Source organism: Nymphalis io, chromosome 11 (genome assembly GCF_905147045.1).
Source record: "Nymphalis io chromosome 11, ilAglIoxx1.1, whole genome shotgun sequence".
Taxonomy (NCBI): domain Eukaryota; kingdom Metazoa; phylum Arthropoda; class Insecta; order Lepidoptera; family Nymphalidae; genus Nymphalis; species Nymphalis io.
This window is the reverse complement of record NC_065898.1, coordinates 12,055,638-12,075,940: the sequence shown is the minus strand read 5'-3', so window position 1 is coordinate 12,075,940 and position 20,303 is coordinate 12,055,638. Positions and strand designations below refer to the sequence as shown.

General features: G+C 32.8%; 1 protein-coding gene across 1 annotated transcript in view; it reads right to left on the bottom strand.

Moving 5' to 3' along the window:
* LOC126772083 (potassium voltage-gated channel protein Shaw-like) overlaps window positions 1–20,303 on the bottom strand; it is a 249,197-nt gene that overhangs the window by 161,789 nt on the left and 67,105 nt on the right. Inside the window, exon 3 of the mRNA XM_050492253.1 lies at window positions 2,590–2,722. Coding sequence (XP_050348210.1) covers window positions 2,590–2,722 — 133 coding nt within the window. The remainder of the gene's footprint in view (window positions 1–2,589; window positions 2,723–20,303) is intronic.

Here is a 20,303-nt window from a genome sequence, read left to right as displayed (position 1 = left end):
CCGCTACGCCGCCGCCCTCTTCTCCCTTGCGTATCCGTATTTATTTTATTAACAAATTTCGTTTTTACGTACGGTTTTATCCATATTTATTTATTGTTTTTTTTTTTAATTATAAGTTCTTACAATAGCCATTATATATCAATTTCGATATTATTATTATTATTACACATTCCGGCCACTATTTTTTCATAAATGATCAAGAAATGATGATCATAGCTATAAAGGTTCAATGGCCTCTTTTGAAAAGTACATGCAAATTAAACGGGTATAAACGAAAATTGAATGTAAACACATGGTGCTTATATTTACTCGACAAACATATTCTTAAAGAATGGATATTAGGTTTAGTAATTATCTTTTTATTACATACGTTTCCCAGCGGCTTCTTTAGGGTCAAAGTCTAAGCTTCTGTATGTAAGATACAGCTGTTGAATTTCTGTAACTGAAACTGTGCTTGTGTTAAACAGAAAAACAAGGAAACAAACTTACACTGTTAATCTGCATCGTTAAAGGAAATTAGGAATCTAACCAGTTCCATTGTGGTATATATTCGCACGTATAGAATACCCTTGAGTTTTAAATATTTGTTCTCCTCTCCCTTTTTGAGGAGAAGGTTTGGAGCTTATTCCACCACGCTGCTCCAGTGCGGGTTGGTGGAATACACATGTGTCAGAATTTCAGTGAAACTAGACACATGCAGGTTTCCTTACGATATTTTCCTTCACCGTAAAGCACGAGATGAATTATAATCACAAATTAAGCACATGAAAATTCAGTGGTGCTTGCTCGGGTTTGAACCCACGAGTATCGGTTAAGATTCACGCGTTCTTACCACTGGGCCATCTCGACTTAATAGGCACATGTATTTTAAAATATATTAAATATTCCTTACATCATCAATGAACCAACCTTGGTAACTAAGTTGTTATATTTCTTGTCCCTAGAATAACACAGGCTCGTTCAGACTAGAATACATACTTTTCTTTGCTTGTTAAATATTGCTACTTGGTGGTAGAATAAATTGTAAATTGGTAGATATGTTGTAGTTGGTGATACACGGGATACAACAAATAACCTTACCACCGATTTATGTTTTTAACAACAATGAAAGAGATGTTACGGAATAGATTTTACTCAGATGTAGGGACACGCGTAGCTATTGACCTAGCTAATCCCTTATTTAGCTTTTAGCTAGCTGGGTTTTAATCGCTAAGAGCTGACATAGCCGTTTGTTTTAATGTGATAACGTTCTAAAAGTCTAACATCGTGTACGAATAAGCGAATATTTGTCAGTTAAAATAAAATAAATTAATCAAACATTGCAAACGAACTTTTAGTTTTAGCGTTTTACAAAAAATATTCAAAATTCACGTTTTTAATGACGTTCTAAATGACCTTGCGGAAAAATAGCGAAAAGAGGGAATATTTGTCGATCTTTTAGTTTTAAAGATTTTCAAAAATGCAAGAAACCACCCTTCTATTCATCGTAATAACTTCCAAAGGGTCACAGCGCTTTTGACCTGAATGGTCAAAAAAGTAAGACCACAACAAAGAAAATACTGGAAGGAGTCACAAAGAATTTAACGATCAACTAAAAAGTGATAAGGGATACCATAATAACTCGGGATTCGAGATTTATTATTTGATAGCCCCGGCCTTGAGAAACCAATTCGTATCGAGATATAAAACCTTTTAAATGCTTCCCCGTGGACGCATTTCGTAGATTTCCATACAAATAGCATTTAGACGAAGGCATTTGTTTCACATTATTTTACTCTAATTAAAATATTTAAATATTTTAAATGTGTTATAAATGCTACAAAAGATAGCAGTTATGATTTGCTCATTTACAATTAAAAGACAACACGCAGATAACAAAACAAAATTATGTTACTATTTGAGTTTTTTTTGTCAATTTTTTATTTCACATCTGTTTGTAGGAGATCATGCTGGAGAATTTTTGTCTTATTATGCGTCAATAAGTATGAAAACTCATACCGATAAAATTTATAATTCGGAGTCACAGACACTTTCAATTCAATCATTTTGATATAAACCTTTCGAAATAAAACACATCTTTCGTCTCTAAAATCAAACTAAACTTGCTTAATTATCTAACTGGAACATCGGAAACTCGTTAGAACTAAAAGGATCGCGAAATTGAATCCTATAACCAATTCATTACGATGAGAATCGAAAATCAGGGCTCTTTCTATGTAAATTTGTAAGGTAATAGGATCAAGATGGTAGATATTTTTAACATGTTAAATCTGAACTCTATAATAGCGGAATAAGGTTTATTTTCCGAAGAAATAAACAAAAACTAAAACATGGTTAAGAATTCTTTTTTGAGACAATAAAAGCTAAAATACCTGTCCATTTGACAGAATCTAGAGAAATGTGACATCTTGCATGCAAAGCCTGAAATGAAATGCAAGACGTGTGTTCAAAATATCTTCTTAATTTTTGGTCAAAGCATCACTTTACTGATAAATGATGAATCTAATATGGACAATTGTCTAGAAATATTAAAAGGATAACGAAGTTTGTTATATAATTAAGCGTATTTATTTATAAACACTAATTTACCTGCGTGTCCCTGTGTATGCTGTACGTTGACCAGCAGCACGGCTCCACCTGGTTGGAGTCCAGCCCCCAGAATTCCAACTCTTCCTCGAATAGCGGCCCGCATACATTTGTAGGGTAATGGAGTTTGCCAGTTCTGCAAAAAAAAAGTGTGACTCAAATTTATTCATATTTAAGTTCTACTAATTGAAAATAATACTTATAATAATATTGAAGACGATATAAGGAAAAAAAGATTTAAGCAATTGGAATTACCCACTGAAACATACAATTAAACAAATCAACTCAATTAAATACGATATAAATGTTAAATAAACATATGGAAAAGAAAACAGGGAATTTTATGATAAGGGTCATCTGAGTATTCGAAAACTCATTAAGCTTTAGACCAAAAAAGATTACCAGATACCAAAAATCCATTACACATTTAATTATTTTTAATCCCCAAATGTAAATCTAGCAAATGTTTCATTACGCCTGAATTGATTTAATTCCTTACCACATAATTTGTAATTTATAAATAAAAAACTAATTCGAGCCTTATTTTACTTCTTAAAGATAAAAATCGTAAAATATATTTTGAAGATAATCTGTACGTGTTGTACCTAATCCTAATAAAGCTGATTCGAAATTTACCTTTATGCTCTAGCATATAAGTGTTGAATTGGTTAATATATAGATGTTCTATACGGCGTTTTAATATAGGTGTAAATAAATTAAGCTCGTACGTAGAACTCCTCATGTGTAGCAATTAGAACGACTTTACTTTATACTCGTAATTTAGGTCCACATGGGAATAGCCTTTATACTAAATTTAGAAAACCGTTCAGGGCCGAAAATATATAAGAAAAAGTTTTTTCTCTTTATATACATTTAAAAAAAAATATTTTTGGAACAGCACCGTTTAATAACAATAAATACATAATTGTGTTTTAAATAAATATATATAGTCATATGTATAGACAAAAATAATAAAACGTTTATTTTTAATTCAAATTTAAAGTATTAATGTGAACATTCATATATTCAGTATAGTGAGTCGAGCCGTTTGCTAAATGCTGAACTACGTTGCTGTTTTATCGAGGTATGTTTCGAGTCAGTAGTCGTTGTGAGCCCACTAATGTATAGCCTTAAATTTCTATCTCAAAATTAAAATGAAAGTTGAAATATTTAGTCTATGTAGAAGCGTTATTGTTGCTTACTGATTGTCAAAAATCTACTACCACTTCGGAAAGACATACCTGCTATATAATATCATGATATTATATAGCAGGTATATAATATCATGATACAACGAGCATGCTCGTTGCCTTTACGATAATATTATGTTCAGTCATCGGCGCTTAAGTATAAAATTGAAATAATTTTGGATTTTTGGGTCTATTATAAGATATGATTATGTCATATATGATTATATTAAGTCAGAGTTGACTTTTATGGTATCAATATCATTTTTTTATCTAAAAAATATTATCAATGTTTATTACAAACATTTTTTATTCATTGATGCCTCATAATCATAAAAACCCATTTTAGTAATATAGTGTAAAAGCCCATTTTATTCAAAATATTCCGAGAACAATAAAAACTATATTTTAATGTACGAAGTCTATTGGATCAGCACAAAGCTCCTAGAACGTAGGAGTGTAACGAAGTGTGTATTTGATCCTACACCACTGAACTCGATGGTATACTGCTGTCACGGTGACGTACCAGTGACGTCACTGACATTTAAAATTAATTTCAAAACAAGTACGTGTTTAATAAATAATAAATAAAGAGCTTGGAGTTAGTATTTATTAATTTCGTATATGATACATAAATTTATTTGTATATGATTGATGAAAAACAGTAAATACTGAGTTTCACGTTGATTCGTCACGTCAGAAAATACGATTCAGAAGTTCTTTTAAGAGTCAGTAGTTAAATATATCGTATCGGCGTATTGGAGTTAATAAAGTAACATTATTAAATAATTATTATTAATAATTTATTAATATTTAAACATCTTGCCGCTCGGTGCACGGTAGGCGGCTAAGTGAGACTGCGTCAGACAGGTAAGCGTAAGACGTCGAGCGTCAGAAGACAATGAGATTTGTTATTGTACTCGTAATTGCGCTAATTTGTGCGTGAGATTGTTACTAAGACTAAAAGATCACATGCTTATACATCAATCTCGTGAGTACCTTGACACTCACAAAATTTTATTATGAATTTAATTTTTAATTAAATTAATTATTTTTTGTTTATTTTTTTAAGATCTGGATTTCTAAAAATTAAAAAATTTGCCAAGATTGATATTATGGTCGACATACCCGTAATAAATTCGTACCCTCTATACGCAATCGTTCAACTACAAAACAATATTAGCCATTATATATTGAAAGAAAATTAAAAGACCAATTATGATATGAAGTAGTTTCGTTAGTAACATAAACATATTTTTCTTATTATTACAATAATGATCTCCTCATTACCGAATCAGTCGCGGCGGCTAATTTCAAGGGAGATATTATAGTGCACACACATAAGCCGATTCGGCGACAAATCCCAAGAGGCAAGAGTTTAACCGCAGGACCAATGGCTTAAGGTGCTTTCCGAGGTACGGGAGTGTACACACAACTTCCAGACTCCAGGCTACTACTGAGAATTTTTCGACACAAAACCCAGCACTTTTTATGGGCCCGACTTGGGGTTTAAACCCAGGACCCCGAGATTACGACCTTATGTCCAGACATCGTTGTCTAATAACTAATCATTAGGCAGTTATTACAATAATATATAGCAACGAATAAATATACACACCACGCACACACAAGCAAATATATTTAGAATAAGCGAAAAGCAGGCGTGAGAGCACGAGAGAGCGTCATTCCGTTTACCGTCAGGCATACAAGTCGGCTTACCCCTAAAGTGCCCATTAGAAATTTAAATCAAAAATATTAATATACTCATTATAATAAGAATAACTTAACAAATTCTCATATGGCTTATGAGATAAGGCAACCAAATTACAAAGACTACACAATCTTGTAATTCATACAAGAATTCAAAGCATTTTAATGAGAGCCCTAACTCTCCAATTGTCACAATGTTGAATGAATCGAAAATTGTACACTTATAGTTAAATCGAATTTATACTGATGATTCAGAACAATACAGTTTTGGAATGAAACTTATAATTGGTCCTTTATATTGTAACTTCGCACTTATATTTAGATAATATAGTAATATATGAATTTATTTTTTATAGAATAAGTAGATGCGGCCTCGCAAATGGGCCATCTGATGGTAAGTGGTTAACCCACCAATTCACATTGGCGCTGTAAGAAATTTTGATCATTCCATAAATCGCCAATGCACTATCAAATTACTAAGGTGTTATGTCCCCTGAACCTTTAGTTAATCTGGCTTACACGCCCTTCAAACCGGAACACATCAATACTAACAAATTATTGCTGTGTAGCAGTAGACTATTTTATGAATGGGTGGTATCTACCCAGACAGGCTTGCATAATGGCCTTAGCCCAGTAGTGCTATATTTATAGGTTGTTTTTTCCTTTATATAGAAATGTTACAATCAATGTTACAATCTCGTACCATCACACAATTTTTTACCAAAAGGAGTTTCATTTCAAAAATAAGTCCAACGTAAGGTTTTAACAATTATAAGAATGTAGTTTTACATCCCGACTTATAAATTTGAAATTTAATCTTATATTCAATTTGAAAAATATTTTCAATCCATATAACAATCTGACCTTGTACTTTATTACGACAAAGATTTACGAATGTTGAAATTGCATTCGGAATTCAAATTTATTTGCTAACTTACATTGATATGTCGACTTCTTTAATAAAAGCACCATTCACATATATTTACTTCGAAATCAATATAAAAAAGTGACTCGATGGCTACTTTATATGTATATATATGTGTATATTGTTTGAAGTCGGTTATCAGACTAGAAAATGGGCCACGGACATGTACCTGTACGGTAGTTTACTCACCCTTTTAACCATAACACAACAATAATATATATTGATATATGGCTGTAGTATAGTGTATTCTACCAACCCGCATTGGAGCAGCGTGGTGGAATAAGCTCCAAACTTTCTCCTCAAAAGGGAGAGGAGGCCTTAGCCCAGCAGTGGGACATTAACAGGCTGTTACTGTATATGGCTGTAGAATATGTGATAAGTAAGAGGTATCCACGGGTTTGCACAGTTCATTACCGACTCCTCATTTTGCATCCATCCGATATTTTTCAGATGTTAAAAAACCAAGATGGCCCAGTGATAAGAACGCGTGAATCTTAACCGATGATCGTGGGTTCAAACCAGGGCATGCACCACTGAATTTTTATGTGGGAACCATCGTCAGGAAACCTGCATGTGTCTAATTTCACTGAAATCTGCCACGTGTATTCCACCAGCCCGCATTGAAGCAGCGTGGTGGAATAAGCTACAAACCTTCTCCTCAAAAAAAGAGATGAGGCCTTAGTCCAGCAGTGGGACATTCACGGGCTATTACCAATAGCAATATTATTATTATATCTTGCTATCTTGCTATGTCAAGAGGCAGATATCTGCCTCTTGACATAGCATTAGCATATTAGCATAGCATTAGCATAGCATAGACGTCCAAGTCTAATACTTGGCCCAGCTGTGGAGAGTGTAGTGACTGCTGACGGTGTCCGAGGGCAATTAATATGGCTCGAACCAAAACAGAAGCGGTCTCACGTATTATTCTTACCACATATCTAAGCCAAATGGCTAATAAAAACCACATAAAAAGAAATTAAACGTTGGTTAACATAAGTTTGCGCTAGGAAGCAAGCTGAGTCCTTTCACTCGGCTTCTTTAATATTCTTATATTTATTTATTTATTTTATTAGAATTTCCGACAAACAAATTACATCACGAGCTTGTAAAAAAATATTAACGAGTTATATGTCTATATGCTCCCTCAATTATAGGAAACAACACCATCCACCTGATATAATTATGTAGCAGCAAGTTTTTTTTTCTTTATAAAATAATCAGGCGGCTGGGCAAATAACCTCATGGTAAGTGGTCACAGCCGCTCATAGACAATAACAATGACAATGTTCAATTAACCATTCCTTACATCGCCAATGCGCCTTTAACCTTGGAACCTTGAAATGTTACGTCCTTGTCTGTAATTAGTCTGGCTCACTCACCCTTCAACCTAGAAAGAAACAATACTACGTATTGTTATTTAGCGGTAGAATATCTGAAGTAAAAAAAATAATTACAGGTAAAAATGATAATTTAATTTAAACATAATAAGCTTCTTATATAAATAAAAGATAAATAAACTTTTAATTGGAATATAAGTTCATGAAACAGTGTTCTTAAAAGTTTTACTATTCATAAACATTGTTATTCAACTTATCTTTAATAAATAAGAAGCAATATTATATTTTATTTCGATTTCAATGAAAAAATATTTTAATTATTAATAGGGAATAATAATTGAAGCCAAAAGTATTTGCTACATATTATATGCTATGTACGACTCACTCGGTGGTCTGTCGTTGTACAAGCCTGTTTGGATAGTAACCATCATATATCTTACCGTTCCAATTTGAAAGGTGAGTGAACCAGTGTAACTACAGACACAATGGAAATAATATCTCAGTTCCCAAGGTTGGTGGCATATTGGAGATGTAAGGAATGGTTAATATTTCTTGCCATGCCAATGTCTATGGGCGGTGGTGAATTACCATTTACACTCTTGTGTTATACATGTCGCCTTTTGACAAAAGTCCGTTTTCCAATTTTATAAAAATAATAATGTCCTCCAGACCGATTTCGGCCACGGCGGCCAATCTCAAGAGAGATTAGCCAACTACGCAGGAAATATTATAGAGCACAAGTGTGTGCGCAAACACAGGTCCACTCTCTATTCCTTAACTCTTATAATCCGATGGAACGACAATCCGACGCGTCCGGAAAGAGTTCAGTGCTTTCCAAGGCACGGGAGTGTAGACACTTCCAACTTCCAGACTCTGGGCTGCTACTGAGAATTTTCTGACAGAAAAACCCAATAACCATTTATTGGCCCGACCTGCGAATTGAACCCAGGACCTCCTGGTCCTCGGCCTTACATCAAGCCACTAGACCAACAAGGCAGACAATATTTATATTTCGTATAAAAATATACGACATATAAATATATATTACAAATCACAAACAAAAATATTTATGGTTTTGATAAAATTAGTAAAAATTATTATATAAACAAGAAATATTAGGTCCTTACATATGAAATTGGCATTTTGTACGGGAGGAATATAAAAAGTCAATTTTTTTGTAAAATATATTTAATTAATCAGAGTAGGAATCGTTGTTATCTATGCACTTTTGCCATGTCATAGGTAGTTCATTGATCCCTTTACTAAAAAAACCATGGGACGAGAATCAATAAACTCTTTAAAGGCGGTTTGGACTGCCGCATCGAAGTTAAATTTTTTTCCTTGTAAGAATTTGTCCAAATTCCGGAAAAAATGGTAATCTGTTGGAGCAATGTCCGGGAAGGACGGTGGATGTCGCAGACATTTCAATTGTAGCTTATCTAACTTAGTGGTTGCTTGCTGTGCAGTGTGTGTTCTTACGTTGTCGTGAAGCAGCAGTGGCCTAGAGCGATTGACCAATCTCGGTTGTTTAGCAGCTAGTTCTTCCTTCATGGTTTGCAGTTGCTAACAATAGATATCTGCCGTAATCGTTTGGCCAAATTTTAGAAAGCTGGTGGTTTACTGGTGGTAGGGCTTTGTGCAAGCTCGTCTGCGTAGGTACCACCCACTCATCAGATATTCTACCGCAAAACAGCAATACTTGATATTGTTGTGTTCCGGTTTGAAGGGTGAGTGAGCCAGTGTAATTACAGGCACAAAGGACATAAAATCTTAGTTCCCAAGGTTGGTGGCGCATTGGCTATAAGCGATGTTTGACATTTCTTACAATGCCAATGTCTAAGGGCGTTTGGTGACCACTTACCATCAGGTGGCCCATATGCTCGTCCACCTTCCTATTCTATATAAAAAAAAGCTGTAGTAAACGACACCGGCGCTAATCCAACAAGCACTCACAAGTAACTTTTTCGGAGTCAATTTTCGTTTAGGGCAGGATTTGGCTGGGTCTCCAGGATTCAGCCATTGCGACGAGCGCTTCCGATTATCGTACAGTATCCATTTTTTAGAAGTCCTTTGTTTAGGAATGTATGGTCTGCTAGGTGGTTCAGTATCACAAAAATGTTCTAGAGCATGAACGAATGTGTTCTCTATTTCAGTGTTTACTTCTAAGGTCATATCATGATCGTGGGTGATACTTTCTATGTTTTCTTCATCGATAGGGGTTGATGTAACGGAATCAGTGCATGTAACTGTAGTGTTTTGCATTTTTCTAGCTTGTGAGTTTGATTCTGAATTAGATTTGAATGCATCGTAGTGTGTAATATTACTTTGGTCTGTTGTTTGTAAATGTTCATTATCTGTGTCTTCCGTTAGTGTGTGTGTATTATGTAATTCATCTGCTACTTGTTGTTTAATCAGTGTTAATCTATCTTGTTTAATATATTTATTATTTATTATTGCCTTTCGTTGATCCGCTAATCTTTGCTCTGTAATGTGTGTAAACTCTGGGTATAAGTTTATAAACTCTTCATACAAACGTTTTCTATAAGCGGTCTTATTAGTCTCTAATTGTGTTATTTTGAAATAAATCCTAATAATTGCTTCAGTGCATTCATTTGTCCATTTCATACGTTTTCCTGTTAGTGTGTTAAGGGATGTTTTAAGATTTGTGGCGTTTTGTTGTATCTGAGTTTGAATTACTTGCAATTCTGTTCTAACTTCATCGTAAATCTGATCAATGGTTTCTTGTGATAATAATTTATTTTGTATAATATAGAGCTATTATTGGTTGGTCACCAATTCTCTGTCTGCTTACTTCCATATGTGGATATTTATCTATAAATTTTATATGTAATGAAGAAAGATATGAATTTGTGTCTGATTCTAAATTTGTAAGATATAGATAGGTGCGTAGGATGAACTCCATTACTCCATTTTTTACGTTTTTTTACGCCACTGGTGGTGGGCACAGGTTCACTGACAAAATTCGTCTCCTGTGCAACATCCGCCAGTTGGGCACCGGTTGATGATGAATTTGGTGAAGATGCATACAAAATTGGTGATGAAGAGGGTATTGATGGGAATAAAGATTTGGAGGATGAATTAGAAGTCTGCGTGGACTCTTCTTCTAACGATGGCACGTTCGCCTGTATATATTTTTTAGTTTTAGACCTAGTTATCATATTATTCCCACGAGTAGCTATGGACATAAAAGTCAATCACAGCAGAGCCCTGCATTCACTGTGATAAGGGTAAATTAAATTAGAGGTCCCCTTGTCTCTAAAGTTCGCATACTAACGACTAAGCACCCCCTTAGCCAGGGAGCCCTCGGCGTACGCTGTTCCACCTTGGCTTGGGTTGTATCTCTCTTGGTCTGTCTTCTCATCTTAGGCCAATCCAACATGAGTAGCTCTATTGGCATAGCCCTAATAATCATTGAAGCGCACAAGCCCCACCACGTCGGCAACGTAAAGTTACGTCGGTGGGGTTATTATTATTATTATTCTATGTACATAATGCCTATTCGACATTTACATAATATAGTAGCAATAAGAAGTTGTCTAAAATAAAAAACATTATTGTTTTTAGATTTTGGTAACTCTTAAATATACTATAATCTCGTATATAATAACTTAAAAAGAGGTAGTTATTTTGAAATTACAGACAAACACTTTAATTTATTTGTATGAATAAGTCTAAAAAAGTGAACAACAAAGAACTTAAAGATCACGTACACACGTGATCTTTAAGTTATTATTACTTTTGATAGACTAAACCGATTTTGTTAAAATAAAGACTAAATGGAACCCTGAAATACTTCTTATAATAATTCAAATAAACATGCACTACACAATCATAGACAAACAACTCAATTTTATACATTTGTAAATATGAATGTTACTAAATTTTGCGTTTCGTTATTTATTATTAATGGAATTGCAGATAATGGGAACACAACTATTTCTTTGTATTTACTTTTAAAATGATAGTAAATAATAATAATAAATTAAAACTAAATTTTTAAACACCTTAATTAACGAAACTTTAAAATAAATATTTAAATCTTAATAAATTTAATTGTAAAAACGGTGCTTTCTACTTATATACATTTTTCTTTGAATTATACTTTGTTAATATATTTAAAGTTTTTTTTTTACAGAGTAAGTAACAAGGAGGATTTATCAGCAATGAATCTTTTACTTTTTAATTAATAATGGTGTTTTTTTTTTAATTTATCATTTTGTGAAAATTTTATAAAAGCAAGGTATAACTTCAATCTACAATAGAAGACATTTATCAACTCAAACTATTAGGCACTTTGTTAATAAAAAGGGTCAATATATAGAACCTTTAATATAGCTCTAGGGTGTCGTACGACCGCGATTTACGCGTTACTGAATTTTAACACCCAATCGATATTTAAGATGGTGCTAAAGGACTTTTTAAAATACCTATAAAATTTACGTTGGTTTACATAAAGGGCGATGTATTCAAATGTTATGTGTTTTTGACACGTCATATTTCATTAGGGGACAGAGAAAACTTACAGTCTGTAAATAGCCCACTACTGGGCTAACTATTCCTTTGAGGAGTAGATTTGGAACTCACTGCTCCAATGACAAAATGGATATACAAGTGGAAAACTTTTATCTGACAGATGCAGGTTTTCTTTTTGAGATTAATTATAAAAACCATTTAGTTTAGTGGTGCTTACTCGGGCTTGAGCCCGCAATCATCGTTTCTTGACTAATATTATAAATGTGAAAGTAAATTGTTTGTTACACTTTAACTACTCGTTAGTATACTACTAGCTATTTCTTGCATGTTGTTAGCGGTACAGATATGTATTAAGCTATTTTTAATATTGATCATTATATAACTCACTCGCCTTGTGAACAACACCCAATCCTTCAAGTACTTCCCACCACGGATTCTGAGACGTAACCATCAAACCAAAACAGCGGTGTAAAGTATTCTGTTTGACGAAGGAATAATTAGTTAATGAAAGTCTTACAACCGGTTAAGAAATATTTACGGTAATTCGTTCGGCATCAGCAATGATTATGTAAGAACTCGCTTCATTATTCGACAGTGAAAAATTGACAAGCGACTTATGGCGATATACCATTTTGATTTGTTTATACTTGAAATGTTTTAACTATTATTGTCAATGTCACATATCAATTTCTGACGTTTTACCGTTTTCGGCGGTGGCTTTCGAGTTTGTTCATACAGAACAGCCGTACAACACTCTTGGCATTAGATAGTCTGCTATGTATTTTTTTTAATCTATATTACATTTGATTCGTCGAGTAAACGTCATTGATGTCATTCGTGTTAATGAACAACTCAATTTCTAAGTCTTTTCCTAACATTCCTTGAATGTTTTGGTGCACCAGGTTTACAGATTTATTGTTTAATTTTTTTAATATTTTTCCATTAATTGTATTTATATTTATTGGCTTAGTTTAATAAATTTCTATTAGATATAATAATATTTGAGCCAAAGGCCATCTCTGTTGTCTTAGAATTTCATTAAAATTATTTGGAATGCATTCCAAACTTTGTTATGTCAAATTATTATTACACTGCTGAATAGAAGCAGCGGCCTTGTCAACCAAAAGATTGGTTGGTTTTATATAAAAGTCTTCTATAAAAGGTCGATAGGTTATACCTATTACTGGTCAAAGTACATGGTTTAAAATTAATGATGTTATTAATTTGAATGACCCTTATTTTCATACAATTCTTAAAATTTTACTACAATTGTACTACACAATCACAGACAATCGAAGAGTAAACGTTACATCTGTTTAAACACCAATGGTGTTTAGTCTGAGTGTTCTGGAGGCAAGCTATTCCATTTCAGAATGCGCCACAATATATTTTTTTTATTTTGTCCTTCTAATCTCCAAAACCTTGTTGTCCGTGCATTTGGTGTATCTTTCTATTTTTGAATTCGAAAATAACTCACAATTATTGTGAGCTATTTTATGAAATTTTGATTCAAATTTGCGCTCAAATATAATTTTTTTCTTAAAGACTTAGTTCACTAAGACGAAAATCAATGCCGACTCGCTCAAACGAAACTAACTTTCGCTATTCAATAGTGGAATACCTAGAAATTCTTTGCAAATGTCTATTGAATGATTAATTCATATTATATTTCCAGCCTTACGGTTTTAAAAGGCAACGTCAAATTTTATATAAATTAGATTTATTTAAGGAAAACTTCTATGAAGTAAATGAAAGTTTTCCGAAGTAGACTTTAATGTAACGTGTATTTACATTATTTATTAATAATGTTTAATCGATGATACTCGTTGCTCAGACGTAATAAAACGGACTCTAAATTTAAAATAGGCGTCATCATAATAAATGTAAAAAAAAAATTTTCAAATCTTTTGAGGTCACATTTAACGACTATGACGCTACCTATTCAAATTCCTAACAAAGAAATGGTCATATAGTTATCATAAAAGAATTCAAATTTCGAATGTCTTTTTCAGCGCTAACACTTTTTCTACGGGTCAAGAGGTGCTCACTCGCAAGTGCTTTTGCCACTAAATTAAGCAGACTCTATACATACGAAGCACAACTTTGTTATCTAAATTTCGTTAGTAATTATATATAAAATATGCTAACGTATAATACAATAAAGAACAGATAAAACAAAAATAAATTTCATACTAAAACTATAATAAAATTAAATATTTCAACGTCTTTTTAATAAATATTGTAAATCGATATGATATTGTACTTTATTTATCAAAAATTTATAATTTAATTATTCATTCATAAAAAATATACTATTTTTCAGCAACTATAAAGAACGATTATTATAAACCTTTTATTTAGAAAACGACAAAGATATTTCATCATACAGCTTATTAGATTTTAAAAAATATATCACACAAATTACTTCAAGTGACTTTACTCTAAATTCGAATTTTTAATTTTTATTTTTCAATTTGCAGAAGAGACATGAAAACCAGGCATTTTATCTCGACGTGTTTTTGAAACGCATCCACGCTTCTAAGCACGTAGCGTGTCGCGAAATATTTAAACAGACATTTGAATCGTTTGAATGCTAACTTTTATACGAGAAAGTATAAATACGGAAATAATTTTGCACTCCATTAAAAATAAAATGTATTATTTCTTAATGTCTATGCCATAGAAAATGAAATATTTTCAGTGTTTTATGGATAACGTCAAATAATTAAATTCTTAAAAGCATACAAAGTGCTTAATTTAAAGTCTGGTATTCTTTTTTTTCTAAAGTTTCATGACGTCCTTTTTGTGTCTATTCATTTCTCAGATCAATTTGAAATGTATCATTACTGGTGATAAACCTCAGTCTTGTGCCGTATTTAATAAGGTTAGTTATTTCAATATTGGTGTAAAGTCAATTTATATTCACATATATGTATATATTCCACCAACCCGCATTGGAGCAGCGTGGTGGAATAAGCTCCAAATCTTCTCCTCAAAATGAGGGCGTTTAGCCCAGCAGTGGGACATTCACAGGCTGTTTCGGTATATGTATATATGCTAAGAAATAAAAGCTCGTCTATTGTCTCGGCTATAGGTAGGTTGTGTGTGAAAACCATTGTGTTTCTCGCATTGGAATAGTATGGTGTAAGGTCCAATACATCTCAAAAAGGAGAAGAGGACTTGGTTCAGAAAGAGAGCATAGATAACTGAGTGTAGAGCTATCTCCTAAGCCTTCTTTATATTATAATATAGTCCCTTTTCAGTAGTGGATCGTAAAAACAAAAACATTATCAGAATCCCACAGCAAGCAATCTCAATATTCGCACGCATATAAAAACAAATATCTCATTACTAATACATCTTAGCAGTATTTTATCACTCATATTTTTCTCTTAGTATAATAATGATTAAATTATACATTTAAATATTATTGTTTTCCGAGTAACTTACTTCTCTACATACACATAACGAATAACCAAAGAAAGCTTTTGTATATTTAATAAAAGCATTAATTATTCATGAATATCTCTTGGATTTCTATCTGTGTTATGAACTAGCGAATTGGTACGTGTTTGTTCGAGTTCTTCATTTAATATTTATTCATAGTATTTTCTAGAAACAAGACTTTATATTCAACTAGATTCCGCCCACGTGTTTGCTTGCGTGTGATTGAGGGGACTGGTGTTGGGTAGCCTATGTGTTAAGCCAGCTTATAATCTATTCTTATTCGAAATTTCATTGACATCCTTCAAGCTTTTGCATTATTAAGTAACAAACATATGAACATGTAAGCTTTTACATTTATAACTATATTTTAATATAAATATAATTAATTTGTTAAATAAATGCATAACTGTAATATTTAATTTTCATGTCTCACTTGGTCATGGAGTTCGAATTGATTAAGCTTAGTGGTAAATTTTAACTTATAATTTATACATTATTTTCAGCGTACACCAAATTCTAAGCGTTATAAAGTTCTTAACATTTAGCACTCGAAAGATTTGCTTCGTAAATACAAACACGCAACCGCAACCGCCGACCGCAATTGCTGACACGTTGCCTTCTGAGAAAATTGAAATTTTGATATGATAATTATAACAAGGAAATAGAAGCTTAATACCTAACTAATTTCATGTATATAGCCTATTCCATTTAAAAATGAGTTAGGGCAAATTATAAAAGTTTGATATGGAATTTATATCTTATATAATCTATGGTATTCATCATAGATTCGTGAAGAAATGGCATCCGAATGTAAGCGACGTTGCTATCGAAAATTCGGAAGTAAAATTAAAGTGGACATAAGTAGTTAAGATGAATAATACGTACTTCGTACGAAGAACCGTTTGTAGTGCTTAACATAACAGAGCTATTAGCAAATTGCCTGGAATATGTTAATCTGTGAGGTGATTTATAATGTGAAGAATTAGTGTTCGAAGTTTTAATATATTCATAGAAATATTAAGGCAAAAATGTTTAACTCTTACTTTGAAATGTCGCCGAGCCGACCCCAAGCGGCCCTTAATCGACCGATTTCTGGTTCGTTAAACCTATTATCAATTTAATTTTATATTTTAATTCCTAGTATATTGCAGTTGATGATCACGAGGATCAGATGATGATTGTTCGATGTTTTGTGACTGAGGTTATTGCAAATTTAGGTTTTATGCTAATTATAATAAATACTATTTAAATTTTTCCATGCTATGTCAATCGACGTCGATATGGTAATCGTTATGGTGAATGACAATGGCATTGTCATGGTCATCGTAATAGTCAAAGTCATAGTCATCGTCATCGTTTTCGTAATCGTAACAGTCATCATCATAATAAAAACTATATTTATCAGATTACCAGTTATGGATTGAATCATTTAAAAGCTAGATTAGTTTTATTATTCACGTCATAAATATCAACTGTTATTATATCAAAACAAAAACAACATACAAACAACAATTCAACCGTTCTTATTTATATCATTAATTTGAAATGTAATAATTTATTCATCAGATGTAAGGGACAGGATTTGGTCCTGACATATGTACGTAGCGAACACACCAATAAGCTTCCCGTTCGCCTCAACGCGGGAAATGGACCAAAACTTCACGGAATGTTTTGTTCTTGTTTTCCTGGGATTTGTGACATGGAATTTACACAAGGGAGCCTTTTGTATCGAGGTTTCTATGTATTTTCAAATCTTTGGAACTCTATCCTTATATTTTTGTAACGATTGCTATTGAACGAGTGTGATTGAACCTTGCAATGTTAGAAAGAACTTGCTCTTTTACATTGCATCATCGGATATTGAGATATCGGTGAAATATTGAAAGTAATTCTTTGGATATAATGTAAAATCATATATGAACTAAAATATAATTCTTTTTTTGTTATTTTTTAACCGATTTTGCCAAGTCTGGTTTTTTATATGTAACCCGCTCATAAATCTTAAAAAACCATTAGTGATACATAATTTTATTAAGCTATATATTACCAACCTACTTTACTTAGTCTAAATAAAAATATATCTTTTTAAATCTGTTTTTTTTTCTATTATTTGCTCTTATCTCTAAAGCTGTCCAATTTCATAAACTCTTTTTGTTTTTGATACAAAAAAAAATGAACCACGGGCGTGGAGTGGTGACGTTCAGCGAGGGTGAAACTGCGTGAAGCAGATAGTATATAAATAAAAATCAAAGTATCTTATGTACCATGGTACTAATTAATCTACTTCTATACCAAACTGCATTCAAATCCGTCCAGTCATTGAAGCGTGTGTGTGTAAGTGACAAACATACGACACACATAAACCTTCTTTCTTTATTTCTAACACGCACTGGTCTACTATACTTATTGCCTCACTATCGATGTCTGATGGGACGAAAATTCAACCCGACTGAAACGAGATCGAGTGCAGGATCAATGACTTTAACTGCTTTCAAGTTACGGGAGTGTGATACTGCCAAGTTTTTAATTTGGTACTCACTTTGTACCACATAAGTATTGTCCATGCATTTGGTTTATATTATTTTTAATTTATAATAATATATTTTTAATGTTTCTGCATGTTTGTAACCAGGCAATATTAAAATCTACGTTTCATGATTAGATCGTAGTCCGGAAAACTATTAATATATGCATTAAATGGGTATGAGTTTTTTATAGTATAGGTAGGCGAACGAACACAATGGGCCACCAAATGGTAAGTGCATCAAACCCCCATAGACATGTAAGAAATGTTAACCATCGCTTACGTAGCCAATGCGCCAACCAACCCTGAATTACATTAATTCACACACCCTTCAAACCGGAACACAACAGTACCAAGTACTATGTTATATTGATTCGTTTTAAGTTGCATTCGCTTATTCTTTTAATATAAACGTATATGCCTATTACAACTGTATTCAGTACTAACAGTATTTAATATCTTCAACGTTGTAAACGAGTCACTAGACCAATTGTTACACAATATTTTGTAGTAAGTCATGTATAAGCTTGTCCGTAATATGCCACAAAGCAAACAAAGCTAGTCCAACAAGCCGATTAGCGCATACAATATTTTTCACTTAAGCCGTGTGCAACCGAGCGCACTTTCCATTCTTTACAGAACTAAAATAACGGCATACATACATGATACAGGAATTCTAGTTTTGTAGTGGACAGATTGTGTCGGTTTTTTATGGGTTTGGGGCAAACCGGCCATGGACATCTGCAATATCTGGGCTTGCTGCTGGCAAGTGCGTTGGCAGTCTTTTCCCAAGTTTAATTTGTTCGGAAGAACCACCGACGAAAGCTGGTTCTACAGAGTATTCTACAGAGGTTGAGCGAGGCAGAAATGTGCCTTGAAAATCACTGTATTGTAAATTTCAAGACATTGAGATGGTGTTGATGGAGTTTGAAATTCAGACGCGATATATACGAGAGGCATATTCACATACTCAATACGAATATATAGAAAAAATTGCCACAAGTGCGTCAAATTGTATGAAAATATAGCTTGCCACTTTTTTATGTACCTTTTATGATGTTACGAGAGACATTTAGATTGGAAGCCGACATATACGTCAGACGTCAATTCTTATCTTTTCAGAGTGTATTGAACAAATCGTCCCCCGATATTTTATTTGGAACTAATTTATTACCCGTCATACATTCTCTCTCTAGAGAAAAATGACTCATCTAGCGGGTCATTTTTTTAATACCTATACCTGGAAATACTCTCTTTTCATGGTTTTTTAAGACATAGGTAGTCCGGCTAATGTGCTACCTGCTGATAAGTGATCCACTGCTATAAACATTGACACTTTAATTTTCCAGTAAGTCAATTTATATACATATGTTGTTGTGTTAAAAAAAGATTAAAGGTTAAAAAGGCTTATAGTACAATAAGCGCTTGGAGCGCGCGCCATTTTTTTTTTAAATTTCCGAATCTGCGAAATATTCTAAATGATAAGAAATTTTAATTGTCATTCGTATCTTAAATTCAATATTATTTGTTAAAAAAAATATAATCTACTTGAAAAGTACTTAGCTCAGATGACTTCACCTAACGTCATTAATTATTAAGTATACTTTTAAACATGGCTCAGGGTGGCTTGGAAAGGGATTTGCTCGCCCCTTTTAGAAATCTACTCACTTTCAAGCCGCAATTTTGAAAGGATTTCGTTAATCACGAGTATTTTACGAATTTCGTTTGACGCGTTCGTTTTTTTAACTATTTATGTGGTATAGATTTGCGCGAATTTTGGTAATGTTTAATAAGCTTTTATTTAAATTGATCTTTTGATACGTGTGGATCAAGCCTTGTGTCTGAATTGTAAACCAGTGCCAGTGATTGAGCTGAAATTTCGTTCACACTTTTGATACTTATAGCAACACAATTTTGTTTTTTATTTATTTTAGTTCATGTATTTATAAATTGTGTTATTAAAATGTTATGTCTATTTAATTTGAAAACTTCAATTTCAAGGTCGCTTCTGCAATGATCGATTTCGGATACGGTGGCTATATTATAGTTCACAAGTGTGTGGACAAACAAAAATGCACTCTCATAATCCG